Genomic DNA, 26450 nt, shown 5'->3' with positions numbered 1-26450 from the left:
TAATTTAAAACTTACTTCTAATGTTACAATTGAGTTGAAAATTGCTCACTTACATATGCCTTACTTAGTAAAAACTCCTTCTGCGACCTTTCATTTTGTTAAACTTTGTTAATATTTTGTGAAATATTTGAAAATCTTTCAGATTTTAATACATAGAAAGTATAGAACACAACAAACATTTGATTCTTATAAGCACCCAAAAACTCTATCAAAATTTAACATTTAATTGCTACTTCATGGTTTTTTGGCTTTTGCTTTTTGTTGTTTTTCAAAATTGCTGGGCATTAAATCCTAGACATCACACATACTAAGGAAGTACTTTACCCCTGAGCTGCAATCCCTTTAAAAAGGAAAATGGCAGGTATAGGAACCCTGGACAAACTGTGGTCTCACTTCCACCACATTTGCCATTCTGCAAAAGTTAAGCCGGGTCCTATGTGGGTGTCCATGTTTCCTTTGCACATGTTTGTGGTTTTAGTTTGTATATATTTAGTACAAATGAATATGGGTAATGTTAATACATATTGTATATACATATGCACACATTCTATTGTGACACTTACCTGTGTGGAAATTAGCTTGTTTAAGATCACTGCTGGGTATGATCCTACTGTACAAGTGATTACAACACTGAATTTTCTAGTCTACGAATTATGTTTTTAATTTTGACTACATATCTCATGAAATATATTGCTAACACAATGCCAATAATTTAAAATTTATAACATCCAATAAAATTATATAGAGATTTATTCATCTGAACATACTTTATACATATAAAAGTGATATAATATATAACATGTAGAATAACCTCCAAGCAATTATCTCTGGTTTTGATTACAGTGATGGTCCTTTATAATTTAAATAGGTTTTACATATTATATTATTTCCTTTCTATGTCAATGTATCTTTCTTTGCCAATTTTACACATTTTTGTCTTCTATTCCATTTTTTTTTTTTGGTAAAACTTTATGTTTTTTCCTGTTAAGGATTTAGTGCTTGTGTTTTTTCTTAGCAAACAGTTTGTCTCTTCTTTCTCTATTACTAATTTCACTTGATTATTTTTTAGTGTTTATTTCTTTGTCTCATTGTGTGTGGCATCCCATAGTGCTTGTGTGTGGAAAACAGAGGACAACTTGGGAGGTGTTTGTGCTCTCCTTCTGTCACCTGTGTCTGGGTATCAAACTCGGGTCATCAGGTTTGGCTGTAAGCTCCTTACCACCATGTCACTTTGCAGGCCTGCCACTTCTCTTTATTACTTCTAGCTTCAACGCATGTTTATTTCACAATGCTGGCTTCTTTAGGCAGACATTTTATTTTTGCTGAGTTCTAACTTGATAATGAAAACAATTCGTACTGTCAATTTGTATCAAATTGCTGCTTTGTTTTTATAAGTCTAAGTTTCCATGAAATGTCTTCATTCTCATTATGTTATCAGAATTAGTAGTTTTCACTTAACAGTTCCAGCAATTTTATTTGGAATGGAGAATGCGACTCTTATACATTCATTTTATGTTGTTGTTGTTGGGTCTTGTTATTGTTGTTGTTTTGTCTTTATGCGTTTGGAAAAGTGTTGAATGTTTTACTCCACTGTGTTTCATGTCTATGGAGGAGTGGGCTATACTTGTGTATTATCTAAGAAATCAATGAAATAATCTTTACATTCACAAATTATTAGAAGATGTAAAATTCTCCAAACATACTGTGACAGAATATTTACACAAATGGTTATTTGATTTTTTTATATTAAATGCACATAATGAAATGTAACATCAGTATCTTGCCTCCTTTTTGGTTTATATATGACCTATAGAAGACTGAAATACTAGAACTCCTTTTTTAAAAATTTAAGGTTTATTTATTTATATTGTATATATGTGAGTGTATGTAGGTGAGTTCCACCTGCATGTATGTCTGGGCACTAGGTGTGTGCAGTGCCCACAAATGTCGTGAGAGGGTATTCTATCTCCTGGAACTGAAGTTTCAGACAGTTGTGAGCTACAATATCAATGCTTGGAATCAAACTTTGGTCCTCTGGAAAAGAAGAACCAGTTCTTACTTTTTAAATGAAGTTTATAATTTGGAATAACCTGAAATTTTGTATTTTGTTTTTAATATTTTCTTCTGCTTTAAAGTAGGCACTAATATTTTAATCTTATGGCTCTTGATTAGTTTCTGTGTCTGTTTTTGTATAATCCCATGTCCCATTTTCTCAGTAATTTCACAACTTTTTTTCAAGAGCTAAACTGGAGCTGCACATCTTGTTGATCTTACAACTCAAGTTTACTCTTTCCATTCCTGATTCCAACTGTTCTAGAATCCTTTTAGTAACATTTAATGAGAGGAACAATAAAAAATAAATAAAAAGCATCAGCGAATAGCTTTTCATATAACAACTTACTCCTTCATAGCCCTTTGAGGTAGACCATGTTGCCAAAGCCCTTAGGCTTCTCGTTAGGCAGAGACACAGAGGCATAAACACTGGGCAACTCATCCTCAAGCCGCAGCTGATAGAGCGTTCAGCTTCCAAGCATGCTTACAGTTCTTTTTTTCTTTTTTCTTTTATTAGGTATATTCGTTATTTACAATTCAAATGTTGTCCCCTTTCCTGGTTCCCTCCTCCCCCTAAAATCCCATAAGCCATCTCCCCTTCCCCAATCAAACCACCCCTGTTTCCCTGTCCTGGTATTCCTCTACACTAAGGCATCAAGTCTTTCCAGAACCAAGGGCCTCACCTCCCTTTGTTGTCTAACAAGATCATCCTCTGCTGCCAAGCCATGTCTGAAGCCATGGGTAACTCCATGTGTACTCTTTGGTTGATGGTTTCTGTCCCTGGGAGCTCTGGGAGTACTGGGTGACTCATATTGCTGTTCCTCCTGTGGTGCTGCAAACCCCTTCAGCTCCTTAGGTCCTTTCTCTAGCTTCCCCATTGGGGACCATGTGCTCAGTTCAATGGCTGGCTGAGAGTGGCCCCCTCTGTATTTGTCATGTACTAGGAGAGCCTCCCAGGTGATAGTTATATCTGGCTCCAGTCAGCCAGCACTTGTGGGCACCCACAATAGTACCTGGGTTTTTTAACTGTATATAGGATGTATCCCTGGGTAGGGTAGTCTCTGGACGGTCTTTCCCTCAGACTCTGCTCAAACTTTTGTCTTTGTAGCTCCTTCTGTGAGTATTTTTTCTCCTTTCTACAAAGGACTCAAGGACCCATACTTTGTTCTTCCTCCTTCTTGGGCATTATTTGACATGTGAATTGTGTCTTGGGTATTCCAAGCTTCTAGGCTAATATCCACTTATCAGTGAGTACATACCATGAGTGTTCTTTTGTGATTGGGTTACCTCACTCAGGATGATATCCTCCAGTTCCATCCATTTGTCTAAGAATTTCATGAATTCATTGTTGTTAATGGCTGAATAGCCCATTACTCCATTGGGTATATATACCACATTTTCTGTATCCATTCCTCCATTGAGGGACATCTGGGCTCTTTCCAGTTTCTGATGATTATAAATAGGGCTGCTATGAACAAACTATTCTCAACAGTAAAAGAACTTCTGGAGGAATCAGTATCCTAGACTGCAAGCAGAACTACAGAGCAATCGTGTTAAAAACTGCATGGTATTGGTACAGTGACAGGCAGGTAGATCAATGGAATAGAATTGAAGACCCAGAAATGAACCCACACACCTATGATCACTTGATCTTTGACAATGAGCTAATTCCATCCAGCAGGAAAAAAAAAAAAAAGAACCTTTTCAACAAATGGTGCTGGCTCAACTGGAGGTCAGCATGCAGAAAAATGCAAATTGATCCATTCTTATCTCCTTATACTAAGCTCAAGTCCAAGTGGATTAAGGACCTCCACATAAAGCCAGACACACTGAAACTAATAGAAAAGAAAGTGGGGAAGAGACTTAAACAAATAGACACAGGAGAAATTTTCCTGAACAGAACACTAATAGCCTATGCCCTAAGATCAAGAATTGACAAATGGGACCTCATAAAATTAAAAGTTTCTGTCAAGCAATGGATACTGTCAATAGGACGAAACGCCAACCAACAAATTGGAAAAGATCTTTACCAACCCTGCATCCAACAGAGGGTTAATATCTAATATATACAAAGAACTCAAGAAGTTAGACTCCAGAGAACCAAATAACCCTATTAAAAATGGAGTACAGAGCTAAAGAATTTTCACCTGAGGAATATCGAATGGCTGAGAAGCACCTGAAGAGATGTTCAACATCCATCCTTAGTCAGCAGGGAAATGCAAATCAAAACAACCCTGAGATTTCACCTCACACTGGTCAGAATGGCTAAGATAAAAAACTTAGGAGATAGCAGGTGCTGGTGAGGATGTGGAGAAAGAGGAACACTCCTCCAATGCTGGTGGGTTTGCAAACTGGTAAAACCACTCTGGAAATCAGTGTGGAACCTCAGAAAACTGGGCATGACACTTCCGGAGGACCACTCCTGGGCATATACCCAGAGGATTCCCCAGCATGTAATAAGGACACATGCTTACAGTTCTTTGAGCACTTTGTTTTTTAGGGTGTGGTTGTACTTGCTGAGGCTTCCTAGTTTTGGAAATGATGTTAGGTGGCCCTTGTATGTACAAAGACTATGTCTGCTTATAAAATCATCGGTTCACATATTTCAGTTCTAAACAACATTGTTTTTCCCCAACTAGCGTTACTAACAAGATGTTTGAGTTTCTCTGTGGTTTTCTCTCTGGAAATTCATGGACAACCTTTGCCTTGCCAAATCATTGAACTTTTTATCATTTTCTTTTTTATGACATATTCACTGATGTGCTTGGGCTTCATAAACATTTTATTGTGGCATTTATTTATTTTGTCCAAAGTATGTTATATACCTAAAAAAATTAAATCCTAACATAAGCCACTAGTTTTTGGATTCCACTTAGGTTTGACCTTTGAGGATGGAAGGGCTGGGAAAGCGGAAGTTTGGAGTACTTGTTGTATCCCCTGCCCTTCTGCCGAGTGGTATGCACTTAGCTGTCTTCTTCCACACAGGTACAGCTTTAAGCCAAAGTACTCACTTCTGCTTCCAGGTACAACTTCCTTTTGGATAGAGCATGCTGACAGACCCAGTGCCATCATGATGGTTCTACATAGAGAATTTGCATCGCTTCTTGTTGGCTTCTATTACATTTTCTCGTAGGTTTATGGAATCTGCCCCTCAGTTAAGCAACCTGAGCATTCCACCTGCTTTTTGTTTGTTTGCTTGCAACACTTTGTTTTGAAATAAGATCTTTCTTCCATTTTTTTCTTTCAACTTTCCAAATCAAAATGTTCAGTTCAGTAGTTTTTTCAATCTGTTGTGATCCCAGACTTGTCACTCTGGTTGTCTGCTAGTCAGTTCTCAAAGCATAAAACCAATAGCCAGCATTTAGCTGACTGTGCAAATGCCACACATACTGCAGGAATAAGAGCTTAGTAGATGACATTACATTTTATCTATGCCAATTGTTACCAAATATTAGGGATGATCAGTTTTAAACCACTGAGAACAACATGGGAGAGTCTTTATAAAGCTAAGGCCATTCATTTACTGTAAGATAAAGCTCAGTTGCAGAGATGAAATCTGAGGAAATATGCTCAAATGCAACAACCAACCCATCTCTTGTTCAACTGATTTCTCTGTCTTGACTCACCTTTTCTGCACCCTGTTGGTGCTCCTGCCTGGGAGCCAGTTGCTAACTGTAGAGTCATTTCAAGGGCAGACAGGCAAAATGCACTCTGGAGCAGCAAGCTCCCACTGAGTAACAGTGACAACTCCTCACCCACTGACCTTGTTCTTTTATGCAACCTGATCCTTGTTTGTAACCATAGTGAGCCAAAAGGCTCAGGGTTAGGCAACTGGTTCTTTCAGTTTCTTTGAAAAGCTACTTATAGCATCTGTATACTCTCCTCTGTCTATTATGTATCTACTCTTATCTATTTCTCTATCTCCATCTCTATCTATCTATCTATCTATCTATCTACCTATCTATTTATCATCTATCGATCGATCGATCGATCTACCTACCTACCTACCGATCTATCTATCTATCTATCTATCTATCTATCTATCTATCTATCTATCTATCATCTATCTATCGATTCATCAGTCTATCTACCTACCTACATAATGATCTATCTATCTATCTATCTATCTATCTATCTATCTATCTATCTATCTATCTATCTATCGATCTACCTACCTATCCATCTACCCTTCTACTTACCTGACTTTGTAACTGATAAAAATTTTTCAGAATCTTGCTCAAAACAGAAATAACAAACTTACTGTGTGTTAAGTCCACTTAATTTTTTCTAGATCCATCTAAATGGTGCTCTGTTTATTTTATAATTTCTGTGCCTTTTCATGAAAATAGATAAGTTCTCCACACATCTCTACTTTTCAGTAATTTTTCTAAGGGAGTCACTCTGTGTGTGTGTGAGTGTGTGTGTGTGTGCCTGTGTGTGTGTGTGTGTGTGTGGTTAAAGTATAGTCCATTTTTTTCTATTAGTGTTTTCCTGAAGTATTACTTTTATGTCCTTACTTTTCCAATCTATTTAAATTTATTATTGTGCCATTTCATGTATCTATATGAGTCTACCTATTGGCTTTAATATTTTTTCTATAAATAATATGTATTACAACAGTAGAGGTATGCTGTCCATCTTTGAAGAACTTCCTTGAGTATTACTGACAGAACGTATGCTTCTGATAAGATATTTTAGTTAGTGTGGTCTGGTGATGTCTTTATCATCTTTTCCAAGGCACTTTGCTGAAAGCAGTTTCTGGCTTACAAGTATTGTCCCATGGCCTCCATCGTTTTTTGATGAGAAGGCCCTTGCCTTTCAAATCTTCACACTACTATTCTTTTTCTGTGTCTGTTTGAACATGCTCTCTTCTAGTTGGTCTTCATGACTTTGGCCCTAACACTTTGAGGTGTAGCGTTCTATGCATTTATCCTGTTGGTATTTGCTAAGCTTTTCCAGTTTATATTTGCATATGCACATTTATGAGTAGATTATGGAAAATTGCTATTTCAAAATGTTTCTCCTGAAAAGTCCTTCTCCATCTGCAATCAAATGTATATTGGTACTCAACATTTTTCTATAGGTTCCTATATTTTAGATACTTTTTTGTTTACTCATTTTCTATTACTGAATACTTTCTATTGATAGATGGATCTGCAATCTGTAACACATATATTGTTAAAGTTCTCCAAATCCTTTTAATATTTTCAGTTTAATGTTTAAAAACTGGGAGAGGAAGACAAAGTCTGTAGAACAGTCTGGCCTCAAATTTGTGGTATGTCTTTACTACCCTTAGATGCTGGGATTGTAACCTTGTGCTATCTACTCAACTTACTGTTAAACTCATTCTCTGAAGTGAATTGTAAAAATTATACCACTTATTGTGTTTTCTGTATCACAATTTCTATTTTACTTTGAGATGTGTAATAATTTTACTTGTTTTGAGCATATTTTCTCTTGCAAAATTTAACATGACAATATTTGGTGATCCCAACATTTAGGGTTTCTTCTGACTTCTCAATTACTTGGGGGTTTTTGTTTGTTTATTTGTTTGTTTTGGTGAGCACTGGCTATATTTTCTTATTTCTTCATATGTTTAATAAATTTCATTGTACCTAGACATTGAGAATAGTTACTATTTCAGAATGTGAGGAACCTTTAAGGGAAAGCTACCTATTATCTAATATAGAATATTTTTTCACTTCTTCTAGCCTTTGCTATCTCTTGGATTTTCTGATGCATGTTTACTTCAAGTATGGAGCTATGGGAGATGTCATACCTAGAATTTGGGGATTTCCCAGCCTGACCATCTCCTTCTGGGAGTCATGCCTCTTGACTTTTTTGGATCCTTCTATCTTTATCCCAGACTTTGTTTTCTGATTTTTTGTTTTGGAGGGGGAGCTTGTATCACAATTTTCTGCTTGAGTTTTGAAAGGGTGCCAAATGAGTCAACCTCAGGCAGAAGAAGGCTTCTGCTTTCTTTGAAAAACCAATCCAAGGTGCTATTCCTTTTTCTCAAGCATTGAAACCCTCAACAGTTTGCCTGTTAACATTCTATTTTCAATGTCTTTATGTAGAACTTTTAGAAGCACTATGTTTGGAATTTGCAGTTATTTATGGGAATGCTTCCTGTCATCAGACACAGAATCAGGGCTTGCGTGCTAGATCTGAGCAGAACGGCAACCCTGGAGGACCATTCTAAGGCATTGGCTTTCCTCATGCTTCTCACTAGTTACAGTCTACTGGCAAGGAAGAAACTCATTTGCTTTCATCTTTTAGATGAAGTCATCTTTAGAACTGTGCATTTAAAAATGCATGTATACCCATATTTCTTGTACTCTATGCAGCATCTGAGTGGGTAGCAGAACACAGCTCCACTTGCCTCCCAGGAGCCCTGCCCAAACTCCAGACATACAACTTCACCTGTTACCTGGAAGGCCTACTCCAATACAGGATACTCACGCCAACCAACATCAGCTCACACCAACAGAGACAACTAGATGGCAAAAGGCAAGAGAAGGCTCCATAACATAATCAACAGAAGCCACTTCCAGAAGATCCTGCTATACTACTCCTGGGCATATACCCAGAGGATTCCCCACCATGTAATAAGGATACATGCTCTACTATGTTCATAGCAGCCCTATTTATAATTGCCAGATGCTGGAAAGAACCCAGGTATCCCTCAACAGAAGAGTGGATGCAAAAAATGTGGTATATCTACACAATGGAGTACTATTCAGCCATTAGAAACAATGAATTCATGAAATTCTTAGGCAAATGGATGGAGCTAGAGAACATCATACTAAGTGAGGTAACCCAGACTCAAAAGGTGAATCATGGTATGCACTCACTAATAAGTGGATATTAACCTAGAAAACTGGAATACCCAAAACATAATCCACACATCAAATGAGGTACAAGAAGAACGGAGGAATGACCCCTTGTTCTGAAAAGACTCAGTGAAGCAGTATAGAGCAAAATCAGAACAGGGAAGTGGGAAGGGTTGGGTGGGAAAACAGGGGGAGGGAAGGGGACTGATGGGACTTTCAGGGAGTGGGGGTCCAGAAAAGGGGGAAATCATTTGAAATGTAAATAAATATATCAATAAATTAAAAAAAAAGAAGCCAAGATAATATAGCACCATCAGAACCAAGCTCTCCTGCTACTGTAAGCCCTGGATATCTAACAGACCTGAAGGGCAAGACTGTGTGTGACCTTAAATCCTATCTCATGAAGATGATAGAGGCCGTTAAAGAGGATAGAAATAATTACCTTAAAGAAATACATGAAAACACAATCAAACAGGTAGAAACCCTTAAAGAAGAAACAAATAAGTTTCTTAAAGTTTCTAACTCAAAAGATCCAGGAAATTTGGAATACTATGAAAAGACCAATCCTAAGAATAATAGGAATAGAAGAGGGTGAAGATTCCAAGTTCAAAGGGCCAGAAAACATCTTCAACAAAATCGTAGAAGAAAACTTACCTAACCTAAACAAAGAGATGACTGTAAACTATAAATGTACAAGAAGCTTAGAGAACACTAAAGAGATTGGACTAGAAAAGAAATCCCCCTGCCACATACAGGAAAATACAATCAAACAGGTAAAGGATATTAATAAAATCATTCAACACCTAAAAATGGAAATAGAAGCTGTGATGGTTTGTAGCTTGGCCCAGGGAGTATCACCATGGGTGTGGGCTTTAAGATCCTCATCATAGCTGCCTGGAAGCCTGTCTTCTTTTTGCCTTTGGAACAACATGTAGAACTCTCAGTTCCTTCTACACCATGCTGGCCTGGATTCTGCTATGCTCCCATAATGGACTGAACCTCTGAACCTGTAAGCCAGCTCCAATTAAATGTTGTCCTTATCAGAGTTGCCATGGTCATGGTGTCTGTTCACAGCAGTAAAACCCTAACTAAGACAGAAATAATAAAGAAAACACAAATGGAGGCAAACCTGGAGATAAAAAACTCAGTAAAGAGAGCATCACTGGCAGAATACAAGAGATAAAAGAGAGAATCTCAGACATAGAAGATACTGTAGATATATAGATTAAAGAAAATGCCAAATGTATGAAGCTTCTAACTCAAAACATCCAGGAAATTTAAAATACTATGAAAAGACTAATTCAAAGAATAGTAGGAAGAAAAGGGGGTAAAGATTCCCAGTTCAAAGAGTCAGAAAACATTTTCAACAAAATCATAGAAGAAAACTTCCCCCAACCTAAAGAAAGAGATGGCTATAAACTATAAGCATTCAAGATGCTTAGAGGGTACCAAATAGATTGGACAAGAAAAGAAAATCCCCTTGCTACATAATAACCAAAACACTAAATGTACAGAAAAAAGAAAGAATATTAAAAACTGTAAAAAAAAAAAAAAAGGCCAAGTAACAAATAAAGGAGACAGTTATCAGAATTACACCTGACTTCTCGACAGAGACACTAAAAGCCAGAAGATCCTGGACAAATTTCTTGCAGACCCAAAGAAACCAGCAGCCCTCCTTCATACAAATGATAAACATGCAGAGAAAGAAATCAGGGAAACAATACCCACAAATAATATAAAATATCTAGAAGTAACTCTTACCAAGCAATTAAAAATCTGTACAAAAAGAACTTCAATACCCTGAAGAAAGAAATTGAAGAAGATATCAGAAGATAGAAAGATCTCCCATGCTCTTGGATAGGTAGGTAATGAAAATGGTCATCTTACAGATTTAATGCAATTAAATCTACAGATTTAATGCAATCTCCATCAAAGTTCCAACACACGTTTTATAGACCTTAAAAGTAAAACTCTAGACTTTATATGGAAAATTAAAAAAAAAAATCCTAAACAATAAAAAAAGCCCTCTGGAGGAATCACTATTCCTGTCCTCAAGTTGTTCTATAGAGTAATATTGATAAAAGCTTGGTACAGAAGCAGATAGCTTGATCAATGGAATAGAATCAAAGACCCCCAAAATAAACACACATACTTGTGGGCACTTGATTTTTGACAAAGAACCAAACCATAAAATGGAAAAAAGAAAGCATCTTTGAAAACTGGTGCTTGTCTAACTGAATGTCTGCGTGTACAAGTGGATCAAGGACTTCAACATAAAACCAGATACACCAAACCTGATAGAAGAGAAAGTGAGAAGAATCTTGAATGCACTGGTACGGGAAACAATTTTCTGAGCAGAACACTAGTGGCTCAGGCTCTAAGATCAACAATTGATAAATGGGATCTCATGAAACTAACAAGCTACTGTAAGGCAAAAGACACTGTCAATAGGACAGAATGGCTGCCTCCAGACTGGGAAAAATCTCTACTAACTCTACGTCTAACACAGGGCTAATATCCACAATATATAAAGAACTCAAGAAGTTAAACTCCAACAAATCAAATAACCCAATTTTAAAATGGGGCCCAGAGCTAAATTAAATGCTCAACAGGGGAATCTCAAATGGCTGAGAAGCACTTAAAGAAAAAATTCCCAACATCCTTAGGCATAAGGGAACTACAAATCTAAAAGTCCCTGAGATTCCAACTTACCTCTGTCAGAATGGCTAAGATCAAAAGTTCAAGCGACAGCACATGCTGGCAAGGGTGTGGAGAAAACAGAACACTTCTCCATTGCTGATGGGAGAGCAAACTTGCACAACCACTCTGGAAATCAATCTTGTGGTTTCTCAGAAAACTGGGAATATTTCTACCTCAAGATCTAGCTATACTGGGCATATACTCAAAAGATGGCCCACAATACCCCAAGGGCACATCTTCCATGATGTTCATAGCAGCTTTATTTGTAATATCCAGAAACTGGAAACAACCAAGATGTCCCTCAACTGAAGAAAGGATACAGAACGGGTATAAAAGCAAGGACATAATGAACGAAAATCTGCAGCTATCTGGGCATGGGGGTCTCTAGGAAGTCCCAGAGACCTGGGATAGGAGAGGCTCTTAGGAGTCAATGCTGAGATGCCTAACAGTAGGGACATGGAACCTGAAGAGGACATCTCCTGTAGCCAGGCAGCACCTCACCCCCAGTAGAAGGATAGGGCCACCAACACACCAACTAAACTTTTACCCCAAAGTTAGTTCTGTTTAAAAATAATGCAGGGATGGAACAGAGTCTTTGGACTGGAAAGGCTAACCAATAACCAGCCCATCTCAAATCCCATCCCTGGGCAAACAGCAATCCTGACATTATTAATGATACTCTGCTATGCTTGTAAAGAGGAGCCTAACATAACTGTCCTCTGAGAGGCTCTATCCATCAGTGGACAGAAATAGATGCAGATACCCACAACCAAACCTAAGGTGGAGGTGGGTGACACTTATGAAAGAGTTGGGGGAAGGATTGAAGGCCCAAAAGTGGATGGGAACTCCATAGGAAGACCAACAGAGTCAACAAACCTGGAACCCTGGGAGCTCTCAGACTCTGAGCCACTAACCAAAGAACATACACACAAGGCATATCAGTGGGAGAGGATACACCTAACCTGGCAGAGACAAGATGTGCCAGTGTGGAGGGCTACAAAGGGAGGTGTCCCACTCTCTCAGAGGAGAAGGGGAGAGAGGGATGGTGAGAGGGACTTGGTGAGGGAGGGACCCAGATGGGGATCAGCATTTAGGATGTAAACAAATTAATTAATTAATTTTAAAATGCATGTATATATGTGATACAGGATACTTTGCTTGCTTCATTTACTCAATTCATTTGACTCTGATTTTAGCCATATTTTTATTCAGTTTTTTGGAGACAGAGTAGCCCAGACTGGCCTCAAACTTGCCATCCTCCTGCCTTGGCCTCCTACATGCTGAGATTTCAGACATATGTTACCATTCTTTGACAAAACACTATTTTCAAATATTAAGGAAAATGACAAAAATGATAGAGAGACAGACACGGAGGGGAGTAGGGAAGGAGGGAGGGAGGGAGGAAAGGAGAAGAGAGAGAGAGAATCCAACTTGTCCAGATTTTTCTTATTAGACAAACTACCACCTCTCTCACTTGAGTTTCCTAATTTGCCCGACTTCCCACGTAATCTTTTTGGAATAATTGGGATGGCTTATGTGATATCAGTAGACCTCCTAATTGAATGTCAAGGAAGGCAGTTCCTTTTGACAAGGGGACCTCCAGCTTCATTGAGAAGCATTCAATTAGATGGAAAACAGATGCTTATTTTTGTCTTATAAACCTCAGTGCAGGTTATGTGGTAATTACTTGAAGAGCAGGATAACAATTTATGTAATCAGCAGGACCCTATAATTACTAATGCATAATTTCTAAACAGCATTTAGCAAAATGAGACCCATACATACACTTTGTAATGGAAAAGATGTGTTTGACACCACACTAAATTAAATTTAAAATTTGCATATTTTCTTCCAGGAAGCACACTAGCTTCATCTGCTCTATTTTGCTTGACTAATCTCTGCCTGCTTGCAGCTTCACTGAAGGATCATGGCAGCTGTGAGTGCTGTAACTGGGGGGATGAGGAACAGGAACAAAGCCAGGCTCACTCTGTATTCTAGAATATACATCCCAAGAGGAGACCAGGAAAGCTGCACCCTGGCGGGTTTTGTCTTTGAAGAATCTGACATGAGGTTACAAAATATTTAGAATGCAAGTGTTAGTAGGAAACATAAAAATTATTTGCATTGATTATTTTTAATTATTTATGGGAAAAAACTGAGGCCTCTAAAATGGCGCGACTTGTGCAACAATCAGCACCAGGCAGGAGGAGGAAGAAAACACCCACTCAGTCTCAGATGATAAATCCGTTTCCTACACACGGCTCAGAGACAGCTAGACAAACACGCAGTAACCACGGGGATAGTGAATACTTTCCTAAGAAGTATTTTAAAATTTACACATATATTTACATTGCAGCTCAAGCGATACAGAAACAGATTGGAATTGATTGTCACAATGAATCTCCATGCATTTTAATTGAGCTAAGAATTAGCTATTTCCTTCTGCCTCTGGATGGTCATTGATGGAACCATATCTATTATTGAATCCTTACCTACAGTTCCTGATGTCAGGTTAAGAGGGTTGCCAGTATCTTCTTCAAAGCTCTGGACCTAAGATGTCAAAATAGATCAATTTAACTAGAAATATCTTCATGACACATTCACTTTATTTTAACAATGAACAATAATTATCAACTGATAACAATGCAGGGGGATAACATGACTTGATGATAATAGATAATGGGCTTCTGGGAAAAGGAAGAGGAGGGGAGGGGGAAAAGAGGAGAAGGTGGCATGAGACATCCACAACAAAGACTAAACAAATTAAAAGAGTTTAGGGGAGAGGGGAGGGTCATTTCTGGATGAGAGGATCAAGGCTTTTTTCTAGAAGTTGTGCATTAGCCCTCCTTTTGGCACTGAAGAAATTAAATATATGTGAGAAAGCTAGCTAAGTATTGCTTGATAAGCTTATGCATAGTAATTCAGATAATGCAGCTGTTACATATTCCTTAACACAAACAAGATTTATTTCTATACTGAGAGAGCAGAGTTTATTTTTGAAATATTTTGGAGAGTAATAAATAAGCAGCAACTATCACCTTTAAATAGCAACACTGCTTACTGTAGAAGTGTGTCACCAAGAAATGCTTTGTAAGGTGAATATAGTTACTGTTGACATTTTGGACTATTTCTTTGTAGGATTTAGGTTTAGCTCACTTTTTTTCTGGATATAGCCATGAAGTCAAAATTTTCACTCTAGAATTTGGAAGTAGGATCTTATGCTGAGAGCTGATTAGATGTACTTCCCAGCATTCCTTTTGCTGGTTTCAGTAGATCAAACCAATGTTCTTCATCGCATTTTTTTTAATGTAATTAGTAAACTCTCCTTCCATGAAGAAAATCATGAAGAAAATCAACTTGGTTTACTGCAAAGCACATTTTTTTTCAATTAGAAAAAGAGAAAGAAAGAAAAGAGTGCAACAATTTACTATAGATGCCAGATATATTCCTAGACTGCCTACCTGATCCATTGTTATTAGTTTTAAAAATCAGTAAAGATTAAATAAAGAAGCAGTCTGCATCCAGTAAAGATGCAAACTAACAATAATATTGGTGGCCTCATGTGTCTTCTGTAATACATGATCCATTCATAAAGGAAGGAAGGATAAAGGTTATTGATCATGTATGTAAAGAAGCATCTGTCATGTAGCATAACTGCATGAATTTCACAAATAAGAAATCCATTTAATATGCTTGGTAATGTAAAAAGAAAGAAACTGACTCAATTCTACTTAGTAGAATTGAACACAGAATATGTTGCCCTTTGCATTAAAAATCTGTGTATAATTTTTGTTGGGAGTATAGTTTTTGTTGTTAAGCCAAATACTGCCAAAAGCAACCTTCAATAGCACTGTAGGAAACCACAATAGATTGTCTGCAAGGACAAATTTGGTCAACCCTAGTTAAACTCTATTATCCAGATTACTTATAGATATTGGCTATCATTTAATACCTCCAAAAATCTGCCATTTTACACATGCCACTAACCCTGACATTGGCTCTTTTTTAGTAGGCAATACCCCTAGGCTGCATTTTCTCATTCTATTAAGTGAAATAACAGTTATCAATAAGTTCATGTCGCATTCTATTTTCCATTATCAATACAAAGATAAGTGGAAATACACACATATAACACACACACACACATACATGCACACACATGCACATGCACATACATACATTAGCAAATAAATACAAAAGGAGATATCAGAAGAAAATGCAAATTAATATGAATGAGAGAAGTAAGAATAAAGAATTAGAGAATTCAGGTAAAATAGGACCACCAAACCCTGTTATAGGCAAATAAAGGAAACTAACCCCCCAAATTCCAAGCCCACACTGTACTCTTAGTGTTTTATTAAGAATATTGCATGACACATTTTGGCAAGCATTTCTGAATACTTTCTTTAGTCTTTATGCTGTCAAGAGTTCAGCATGGATGAAACAACTGATACATCTTTTCACAAGGTCTCCATGGTGGAACTCTGAGAACATAGAGGGGAATTTTGGGTTCAACTGTCACTGAGAGGGAGTAATTGAACTGACCCATAAAGAAGGTGAATTATGGATAGAAAGTAGATAAGAAACCACACTGAGATAATTAATAAAAAAAACATCGTGAAAGCAAAGTAAGAGATTACTCAAATTCAGTTGTGAATAAAAAAAAAAAAAGGTGGATCAGTGGGGTGTTTGAGAATGACCCCATAGGTGCATTTGTCTGAATGCATGGTTCCAAGCACTAGGAACTCTTTGGGAAGGATTAAGAGGTGTGGCTTTGTTGAAGCAAGTGTGTCACTGGGGTTGGGCTTTGAGGTTTCAAAAACCTAGGCCATTCCCAGTTGGCTCCGCTTGGACAGTGCCTGTGGATCAGGATGTAAGCTCTCATCCTTGCTGCCATATTCCATCCTGCCCAGGATAATCATAGGCTTATCATCCCAAACTGTAAGTCTCTGAATGAACTGTTTCTCCTACAATTGCCTTTATCTTGACACAGCAATAAAAAAAGTAACTAAGACAATAGGAGAAGGCTGGTTTCATACTATTTTAGTTCTGTGTGAAGCAATTAAAATGACTTTAAGTGTCTCAGACTAAATCAAATTTGGAACCTGTGGTAGTTTGGATAGGTATGGCCCCATATATTCATGTTCTTGAATGCTTAGACATAGGAAGTGGCACTATTAGGAGGTGTGACTTTATTGGAGGAAGTGTGGCATTGTAAAAGGAAGTATGTCATGGTAGAAGTAGAGCTTTGAGTTCATATAGGCTGAAGCCATACCTAGTGGGACAGTCTCCTTCTGCTGCCTGCAGATTAAGGTTTAGAACTCTCTCCTCCTCTAGAACTACGTCTGCATGATGCTGCCATGCTTCTTGCCATGATAAGAATGGACTAAACCTCTAAATCTGTAAGACAGCCCCAATTAAATGTTTTTCTTTGTAAGAGTTGCCTTGGTCATGATGTCTCTTCACAGCAATAAAACTCTAACAAGGACAGAACCATAAGGCAAAATGCTAAAACAAGTATATCAATGGAGTTAAGAAAGCAAAAAGATAAATATGGTGGCCTGGGCCATTTCCAGTAGGAAAAATATGGTGGCATGGGCTATTTCCTGTAGGAACCCAAGCACTAGACACAGCACTCACCTCTTCCATTTCAAAAGAGTCTGGTCCTTTACTCACAATGTGTGACAAGTTCTTGAGTTTGTCCATATGAATCCATTTCTCCTTCCAAGTTCTCCTCTTAACTGACCCCTCAGACACACAGGTATGATGAGACTGCTTGGCCAATGCGCATGAGCAAGGCCACTGCTTGTCTGAAAGAGCTTGTGAAGGAGGACAAGGTGACAAGTCATTGCAGGCTTGGGCAGAACCATGTTCTATTGAAGGAAGCATTTGATTTCCATCACGGCTAATGGAAGACACTTCTAGCTCCACTCTAGGGTCCCATGGCTTGGTTGGCAGAGTGGAATTTCCATGTTCCATCTTGAATGATTCTGACAGTGCTGAATTACCATCTATTGTGCTGGTCTGTCTCGAAGCTCTTCTTAAAAGTTGGCTCATTTTTCTCTGACGTTCTTTCGCTCCATTTGATGAGGGATTTTGCATACTCTGCTTTCCAGATTTTTCTTCATACTGGCTCTCTGGGGTATTAACACCATTCAGCAAAGATGAGAAGGCATTGGTCACATGATCCAAGATTTCCAGCTGTTGGAACCGACCTAAAGAATATAGGAACATAGAAGTTTCACAATAGTTTTTTTTTCCATAAACCTACTTTGATACAGTAAATAATATAGTAAGAACTAGATAATGGGGGACACTGATATCACTCAGGAGGTAAAGCTGTCTGTAGCCAGTTCCAAAGATTTTAGTTTGATCCCTAGAATCTACATGGTAAAAGGAGAAAACCAACTCCCATAAGTTGTCCTTTAGCCTCCACATGTGTCATGGTATACAGGCATGTACAAAGGTACAGTAAGTAAATTAAAATATCAGAAAAGACAAACTTGAAGAATGGATAATGTGATTTTCTGAGATGAGGAAGACTGTTAAAATTCAAATTTTCCAGCTGTTTCCCTCTCTCTGAAGATAGGGCACCTACCCACTAAGAACTCACTCTATCATAGGAAAGCTAATAGCTTTTAAACTGAATTGGATACATATAACTTCATAGGTTTATATATACACATAGTTGTTACATGCTAATTCATTTAAAACCCTAGAGATGTGTGACTCTATGTTTATGTGTAAAATATCAAATGTCAAAAGATAAGCTCTAGGACTGAGGATTTGCTTAGTGGCAGAGTGCTGTCCTAGTGGACAAAGTACAAATATCCATCTCTACTATTGCAAAAGATAAAATGCATCCTAAAGCAATATCCCAGGCTCTTAATATAAAGTTCTCCAAGTCTACTTCCTATGACTTCATTCAGTAGTAGTCTCATTATTATGCCTATCATATTCCTTACCCAAGTGTAGAATAGCATATGGAATCAGGAGGCCTGGTTCTAAGGCTCAGGTCAGCCACCACTGAACATTTGACCCCACTGTGTATGAATTAACACATATGCAGTGTTTAGCTCCCTGACAAACATAGTAAGTGTTCATGAATTATTTTAACTCTGGTAATTGTGACTGTCTATATATCTCTCATATTTTTGATGTACATCAAAGCAAACATGTAAATATACAATTGTTATACAAGTTTGTATAATACACAATATTATACAAAGATTGGCTCTTAAAGTTATTAAAAGGAACTACATAGTTTTCATTCTTTTAAGAAACAAACAGTAATTAATGAAGAATCTCATTTGCTTTCAAAATCAATCATATTTTCAACTTGTTAGTCTTTTTTCATAATATATATAATGTCTTAATAATCTGGCCATATATAAAAGAACTGGCTTAATTGGATTTAGAGGGGGACCTCATGAAGTAAGAGATAATTTAGGCATATGATATCATTTTGTAAATGAAGTGAGGCATTTTTTCTTCTGGTGATAGAAAACAAGTAATTTCACTTTTGTAGTATAGCTTTATTAAGTCCCTAATACTAGCATAACTATTATATTACTCATAATGGTAAAAGCACACATGGTTGGTCAAAGACATGCAATTGATCATATTTTCTTACTATTATGACTAAATACTTGAAAGAAAAACTTTCAGAAGGAAGAGGAGAGGAGATTCATTTTTATTCATGTTTTAGTTGATCATAGTGAGGAGAGTATGGCAAAGTGTGGCAGCCTATCTCATCAGAAAAAAAAAGAAGACAGAGAATAGGTATACCTAAGCTAGTGAGCTTTTTTCCATATTTTTAAATTAATTTCGTTTTTTGACTATTCCATACATATGTTTAATGTATTCTGGTTACTGTCTTCCTCCATACATATGTTTAATGTATTCTGGTTACTGTCTTCCTCTATATTCTGTTTACTCTCATTCTCCCCTCTTTTATCTCTTTCCATTCCTATCATTCCATATCCCATTCTAATCCCTGTGCTTCCCTAAGCATCCATCTGAAAGGAGAACTATCAGCTAATCATCATTCTGCTTTGAAGAGCCAATGAACATTTCACAAACAACAGTAAAATTCTTTCAAGACTTTTAGAGGAATGCTTATGTTTCCAGATAATTCAGATTACATTCTTCCCCCATGTTAACCTTATAGGAACTGCCACCTTTTTCATGAACTAGAGTACACAAAATTGCTTTTATGATTGCCTTCCATAATCTCATAAAAAGTTTTGTATTTGACTAAGACAAACCTCCTGATTTATTGGTTCAATCAACTCAGAGAACAACTGTCTTGAGCATGAATTAGCACTTTTATGTTAACCTGTGGGTAGATTAAATAACTGATTTTACATTCCATTTTAAACCCTCTGCTCTATCTTTGAATGAGACATTCTTTTCAGTTCTGTCTTGAGGATCCAACAACTTAGTTCTTCCTTATTTTACATTTGACCTTCTTAGCTTTATTGAAGTAAAAGTGTAAATAAAAACAAGTCAGCCACTCCAAGACCAAAGGCCCAGTCCTGTCTTCTCTATAATCAGTGTATCTTTTTCATTAATAAAATGCCTACCTAAATCTAGATATTTTCTAAAAATAGAAAATTGATGAAGGAACTTTCATTTTCAGAAGAAGAAAAGACCATAGTAACTCCTTCTAAAAGTTAAAAAGAAAAACAAAAACACATTGAAGCATCCGCAGGATCACATAGTCTTAAAAAACTCACCCCAGAGCAGAGAGAGAGAGAGAGAACTGAGAAATCCAAGAAAAGTATTTTTCAGAAAAATATTGAAGAAAATTCTTCCTTTTCATTAACTTAACTTTTGATGAACTTAAAAGAACTTATAGTCACAAATAATATAAAATACTTTGGCGTGACTCTAAACAAGTAAGTGAAAGATCTGTATGAAAAGAACATCAAGTCTCTGTAAAAAGAAATAGAAACTCTCAGAAGATGGAAAGATCTCCCATGCTCATGGATTGGCAGGATTAATATACTAAAGATGACCATCTTGCTGAAAGCAATCTATAGATTCAATGCAATCCCCATCAAAATCCTGACTCAATTCTTGATAGTCAGAAAGAGCAATTTGCAAATTCATTTGGAATAACAAATAACACAGGATAGCAAAAACTATTCTCAATAATAAAAGAACTTCTAAGGGAATCACCATCCCTGACCTTGAGCTGTATTACAGAGCAATAGTGATAAAAAAGAAAAAACAAAACAAAACAAAACAAAAAACCCTGCATGGTATTGGTACAGAGACAGGCAGGTAGATCAATGGAACAGAATTGAAGACCCAGAAATGAACCCACACATCTATGGTCACTTGATCTTTGATTAAGAGCTAAAACCATCCAGTGGAAAGATGATAGCATTTTTAACAAATGGGGCTGGGTCAACTGGCAGTTAGCATGCAGAAAAATGCAAATTGACCCTATTATCTCCCGGTACAAAGATCAAGTCCAAGTGGATCAAGGACCACCACATAAAACCAGATACACTGAAACTTATAGAAGACAAAGTGGGGAAGAGCCTCAAACACATGGACACCGAGGAAAATTTCCTAAACCGAACACCAATAGCTCATGCTCTAAGATGAGCAATTGAAAAATAGGACCTCATGAAATTGCAAAGCTTCTATTAGGCAAAGGACACTGTCAATAGGACAAAATAGCAACCAACAGACTAGGAAAAGATCTTTACCAACCCTACATCCGATAGAGGGATAATATCCAATATATACAAAGAACTCAAGTTAGACTCCAGAGAACCAAATAACCCTATTAAAAAATGGGGTACAGAGCTAAACAAAGAATACTTAACTGAGGAAACTCAAATGGCTGAGAAGCACCTAAAGAAATATTCAAGGTCCTTAGTCATCAGGGAAATGCAAATCAAAGCTACCCTGAGATTTCTCCTCACACCAGTAAGAATGGCTAAGATCAAAAACTCAGGTGACAGTAGATGCTGGCAAGGATAGGGAGAAAGAGGAACCCTCCTCCATTGTTGGTGGGATTGCAAGCTGGTACAACCACTCTGGAAATCAGTTTGGCCGTTCCTCAGAAAATCGGACATAGTACTACCTGAGAACCCAGCTATACTACTCTTGGGCTTATACCCAAAGATGCTCCAACAGATAACAAGGACACATGCTCCAGATTGTTCATAGCAAACTTCTTTATAATAGCCTGAAGCTGGAAACAACCCATATGTCCTTCAACGGAGGAATGAATAGAAAAAATGTGGTATATTTACACAATGGAGTACTACTCAGCAATTAAAAGCAATTAATTCATGAAATTCTTAGGCAAATGGATGGAATTAGAAAATATCATCCTGAGTGAGGCAACTCAGTCATGAAAGAACACACACGGTATGCACTCACTGATAAGTGGATATTAGCCCCAAAGCTTGGAATACCCAAGATACAATTCACTGATCACATGAAGTTCAGGAAGAAGGAAGACCTAAGTGTGGATGCTTCAGTCCTTCATAGAAGAGGGAACAAAATACTCAAGGGAGAAATATGGAGACAAAGTATGGAGCAGAGACTGAAGGAAAGACCATCCAGAGACTGCCCCACCTGGGGATCTATCCCAGATATAGACACCATACCCAGTCACTATTGTGGATGGTAAGAAGTGCTTGCTGACAGGAGCCTGATATAGCTGTCTCCTGAGAGGCTCTGCCAGAGCCTGACAAATACAGAGGCAGATGCTAAGCCAGCCATTGGACTAAGCACAGGGTCCCCAATGGAGGAGTTAGAGAAAGGATTGAAGGAACTAAATGGGTTTGCAATCCATAGGAAGAACAACAATATCAAACAACCAGACCCCCAGAGCTCCCAGGGACTAAGCAACCAACCAAAGAGTACACATGGAGGGACCTGTGACAGAGAATGGCCTTGTCAAACATCAGTGGGATGAGAGGCCCTTGGCTCTGGGAAGGCTCAATGCGCTCATGTAGGGGAATGCCGGGGTGGGGGTGGGAGGCAGGAGTGGGTAGGTGGGTGGGAGGGTACCCTCATAGATGCAGGAGGAAAGAGAATGGGATAAGGGGTTTGTGGAGGGGATAACTTTTGAAATATAAATAAATAAAATATTCAATAAAAAGTATAAAAAAGAACTTATTTCAGAATCATAACTTTGTAATTTCTTATCTAGATTTTCTCAAACTCTTTTATGTATTCCACAGAAGTGTACCTTGCCCATCCAAGAGGAGTTCACATCTAAATGAGTTTGAAAATGTTGTACTACCTTCCCTCTAGGAGCTCAAGGACTGTCAATTAAACCTTAGTAAGTAAATTGTTTACTACAAGGTTTCTTTCTCTCAATTCACTTGCTCCTGTACATGTTCTCCAAGAGGATCCGCTGAGATACCTTAGTGACAGGTATTCCACTGGCCACAAGCTGGGGAAATGTGGCAAGTGCATACTGGCAATAAGAACTAAGTATATTTAATCCACAATTCAGATATGAGTGGTGAGTAGCTACCACCTGCAGCTTAAGCCGTACATAGCAGCAGTCCAAGCAGCCTCTAGTCGAGAAGATTTCACTCAAAGGTTCTTGATGAGCAGGCTGCGCTGTCTCCTGGGGTGTGGCTGGAGTAGTGTTACCCATGAAAGTGTTTCACCTTTGGGTTTACACAGGATTGCACATTCCACTGCCTTGGTGTTAAGAAGTCATGTGACTTGTTTTGGCCAATGACATCTGAGCAGACCTGTGATGAGTATAATTTCCCATTCCCGTGTTTCCCCTGTCATCGCAACTGGTGATATTCCAGATTGTAGTAGGTACAAGGCAAACCCTTCAGTGACAGTATGGGGCAACTCAGTCTTGCTTCTAATATACATGGCAGACAGAGAAAGAGGGATCAAGAAGTCAATTTTTCCTGTTTCAAGTCCCTTGGGGTTGAATGGTATCATAAGCAAGCACTAGACTATTCTGTCAAATACTATGGTCCTCCATAGTACTCAGTGCTAAGTGTTGGGATGCAATGCCATAGGCTCCCACTTACCATACAAGTCAGGGTTCTCAAAGTCCATCCGCTGCTTCTGTGCTTCAAGAAAAACACGGATGTTAATTCCTCTGGCTGCTGAGCTATAACCAAGGAACCGGGCTGGGATTTGTGTGCAGATATCTGGCTCATCAGCACCAAAGCCCAAGTCCAAGAGAATCTCCACTGGATCTTTTTCCCAAAATTCCAGCCATGCAGGAATGCTGAGATAAAAATAAGAAAATCTTTATGTATAATAGTCCATTTAACCATAGCCCATTTTTTCTACTCACCCAGTCTTCCAGAATTTGATTGGAAAAGGAATTTGAAAAGACAGATGCTGAGTTCACTACAACTCTTACATAGCTCACTTCGAAGAAAGTCAGACACCCCACATAGGGACACATGCCTGTGCTTTACAAACAAAACCATGAGCTTGTCTGGCTGGTTTTACTTCCCAACTGGATAAGTATTAAATCAGACAGGGCAGAAAGAATATGGAGTGGAAGTCATTGCACTGGCAATCGCCTTAAAACAATGTTTGTTAGAAATCAAGGAAATAAAACACACAATATCACCTCCCAACATGCAAGTGGAGACCCAAAGAATTCTTTTTTAAATATCAGTCGGGTGCACCCTTAGCTACACGAATCTGCCGAAGATATTGCTGAAAGCACACCATAGGTTCAATGTTTCCAAATGATGCTTTCACGTCTCTAGGTAGGGTTAGACTATGTTCTGGTTTTCATTTATTTCTTTATATTTTGTCTTGGCTTGGCCCAAAACAGCAAACCCTCTTGTTAAATAGTTCTAGTCTTTGTTGACACAGAAATTAAGAATTAAGTATCTAGAAATTGTATGTATACCAACTCACTTCTCACTCAAAATTTCTGGTGTTTGACCTTCCAAATGCCATGGACTGTGTGGGAGCTGATATTTCTCATAAAGTTTCAGAGGGTTTTCTTTTGTTTCATGAAGGTTTCTGTTTGCCTTTCCTTCCCTTGCTACTCTCAAGAGCTTGTTCGAGACACAGAAAATTAGATAATTTTCTCTCTAGAACTTCAATCTCATTAGTCCCACGGGCAAGCTCCTTCCCTTGGGCTTGTATCATGTTCACAATTTCTAATGTCACGTATAGATTTGTTGATTTGCCTTTGACCCAATCAATGAAAAAAGAAAAGGCAGGCTGGGAACCCTCATTAAGGGGTCTAAATGGCTTTGGCTAGGATACCTTAATCATTAAAATGATTTGGAAAGCTGTAGTGACAATCACTTGGTTGTATGCCATGGACAAATTGATATAAAGAAGGTTCGAATGAGAAATTAGTTTGGAGAGAATCCTAAATTCCACATGAAAATTTAATTTATTATCTATTGGCCCCACTGTATAAATCTTTATTCAGTCTGCTTTTACTAATCTTTATTGAACATCTGTGGTGTTCTAAGCTCTGGGGCAAGGTACCTACAATACAAAGTTAACAAAGACTGTCCCTGAATTCCAAAGGGTTCAGTGTCATGAATATTGCGTGGCTTGTCACTAAACATATTATTGAATCATTATAAAAATATCATTAACTTATAATATATTTAATAGCACAAGAAATAAATAAAGCAGATTTACCTTTTAAGAGGTAAATTATTACATGTAAATCCCTGTTCTAAGTCCTTACCCTGCTCCCAGTAAGTCCATGGGTCTCTTTCCAGATCTTACTCTCTATGGGTATAGACATGTTTTGTAAATTTTACCTGCTACCCTTGTCAAGAATAATGTGGTCTCTGTATCTTTTTGCAGCTTGTAGTTGTCTTAAAATATGACCCAGTGATAGTACTAACAGGTAGAGTTACAATTCCTATTGGTTTTGTCAACAAATGAAATTCCAGCAACTATAGATCAGATTTATCAGATATTTATTTATCAGATATTTCCCAGTGAAGACACTTAACCTCCTTTCCAACTTCACTGCCTTTTAAAATATACTCTTAAAAGTAGGATTTGGAAATCCTTTGTTTGCCCTCTTATCCATTAATTTAACACATATTTCTCAAGCATATATTTTTAATTTCACAAAGCCAATTGTTGAGCTGAATCATCTATCTTGATGAAGGGGCCAGGAAATCACATACCTTTGAGGCACACCTGTGGTGGAATAGCAAGAGTTGAAACTAGTCCCTCTGGACAGGGTAGGAGTCTCCGAGAACTGATACAGAGATCTAGAAGTCAAGGGGATCAAAGATGAGTCATATTGTTTAGATTCTCCCAGAAGGTCCTTGGGATGATGTCCTTTCTCAAGGAATCATTTTTGTTTCCTCCTGTTTCTAATAACTCCACAGTGGGTGCACCTTGGAAGGAGGCAGTGTGTGCAACAGAGGGGTGCTCCTCCTCTCTGAGCATTGTTATAGAATGTGTGAGAATTAAGTGTTAGGTGACTGTGAGTGTTTTTATAAAGGTGACAGAATGTCTCACTCTTGGCAGATGGCAAATCATTGGGGGACCATTCGGGAACACAGCTTTGCTAGGCTCCAACTTGAGAGAAGAAGTTAATATTATGTGATGAAAGATGTACAGCAAACAACCACTGGAGGTACTCCACGTCATTTTTCAAAATGAAGAAGGATTTCATAGTTCATGGCTAACAGTCTTAACCTGCATCCCCAGAGTCCCCTGTGGCCAGCCATATGCAATAGTAATGAAGTCCCTTACTACCCAAGACAATGAGAATCACCATATTTAGTATACCTCTATTGCAAAACATTTTAAAGTACTTCTAAAGAAAATTGAACTGTATTATAATACAATTCTGTTTTATGTAACTCAGGCATATCATGGATCATATTAGACAGTTGGCATACA

The 26450-nt window shown here is 37.8% G+C and overlaps 1 protein-coding gene across 1 annotated transcript in view; it reads right to left on the bottom strand.

Moving 5' to 3' along the window:
- The window catches only part of Itprid1 (ITPR interacting domain containing 1), a 116238-nt gene that overhangs the window by 75206 nt on the left and 14582 nt on the right, over window positions 1–26450 (bottom strand). The window contains exons 5-8 of the mRNA XM_052172548.1: window positions 25724–25810; window positions 23621–23823; window positions 17226–17800; window positions 14078–14135 (exon numbers count right to left, since the gene is read on the bottom strand). Of these exons, the coding sequence (XP_052028508.1) occupies window positions 14078–14135; window positions 17226–17800; window positions 23621–23823; window positions 25724–25810 (923 nt within the window). The remainder of the gene's footprint in view (window positions 1–14077; window positions 14136–17225; window positions 17801–23620; window positions 23824–25723; window positions 25811–26450) is intronic.

This window comes from Apodemus sylvaticus, chromosome 2, assembly GCF_947179515.1.
Source record: "Apodemus sylvaticus chromosome 2, mApoSyl1.1, whole genome shotgun sequence".
NCBI classification, from domain to species: domain Eukaryota; kingdom Metazoa; phylum Chordata; class Mammalia; order Rodentia; family Muridae; genus Apodemus; species Apodemus sylvaticus.
This window is presented reverse-complemented; position numbering and strand designations above follow the sequence as displayed.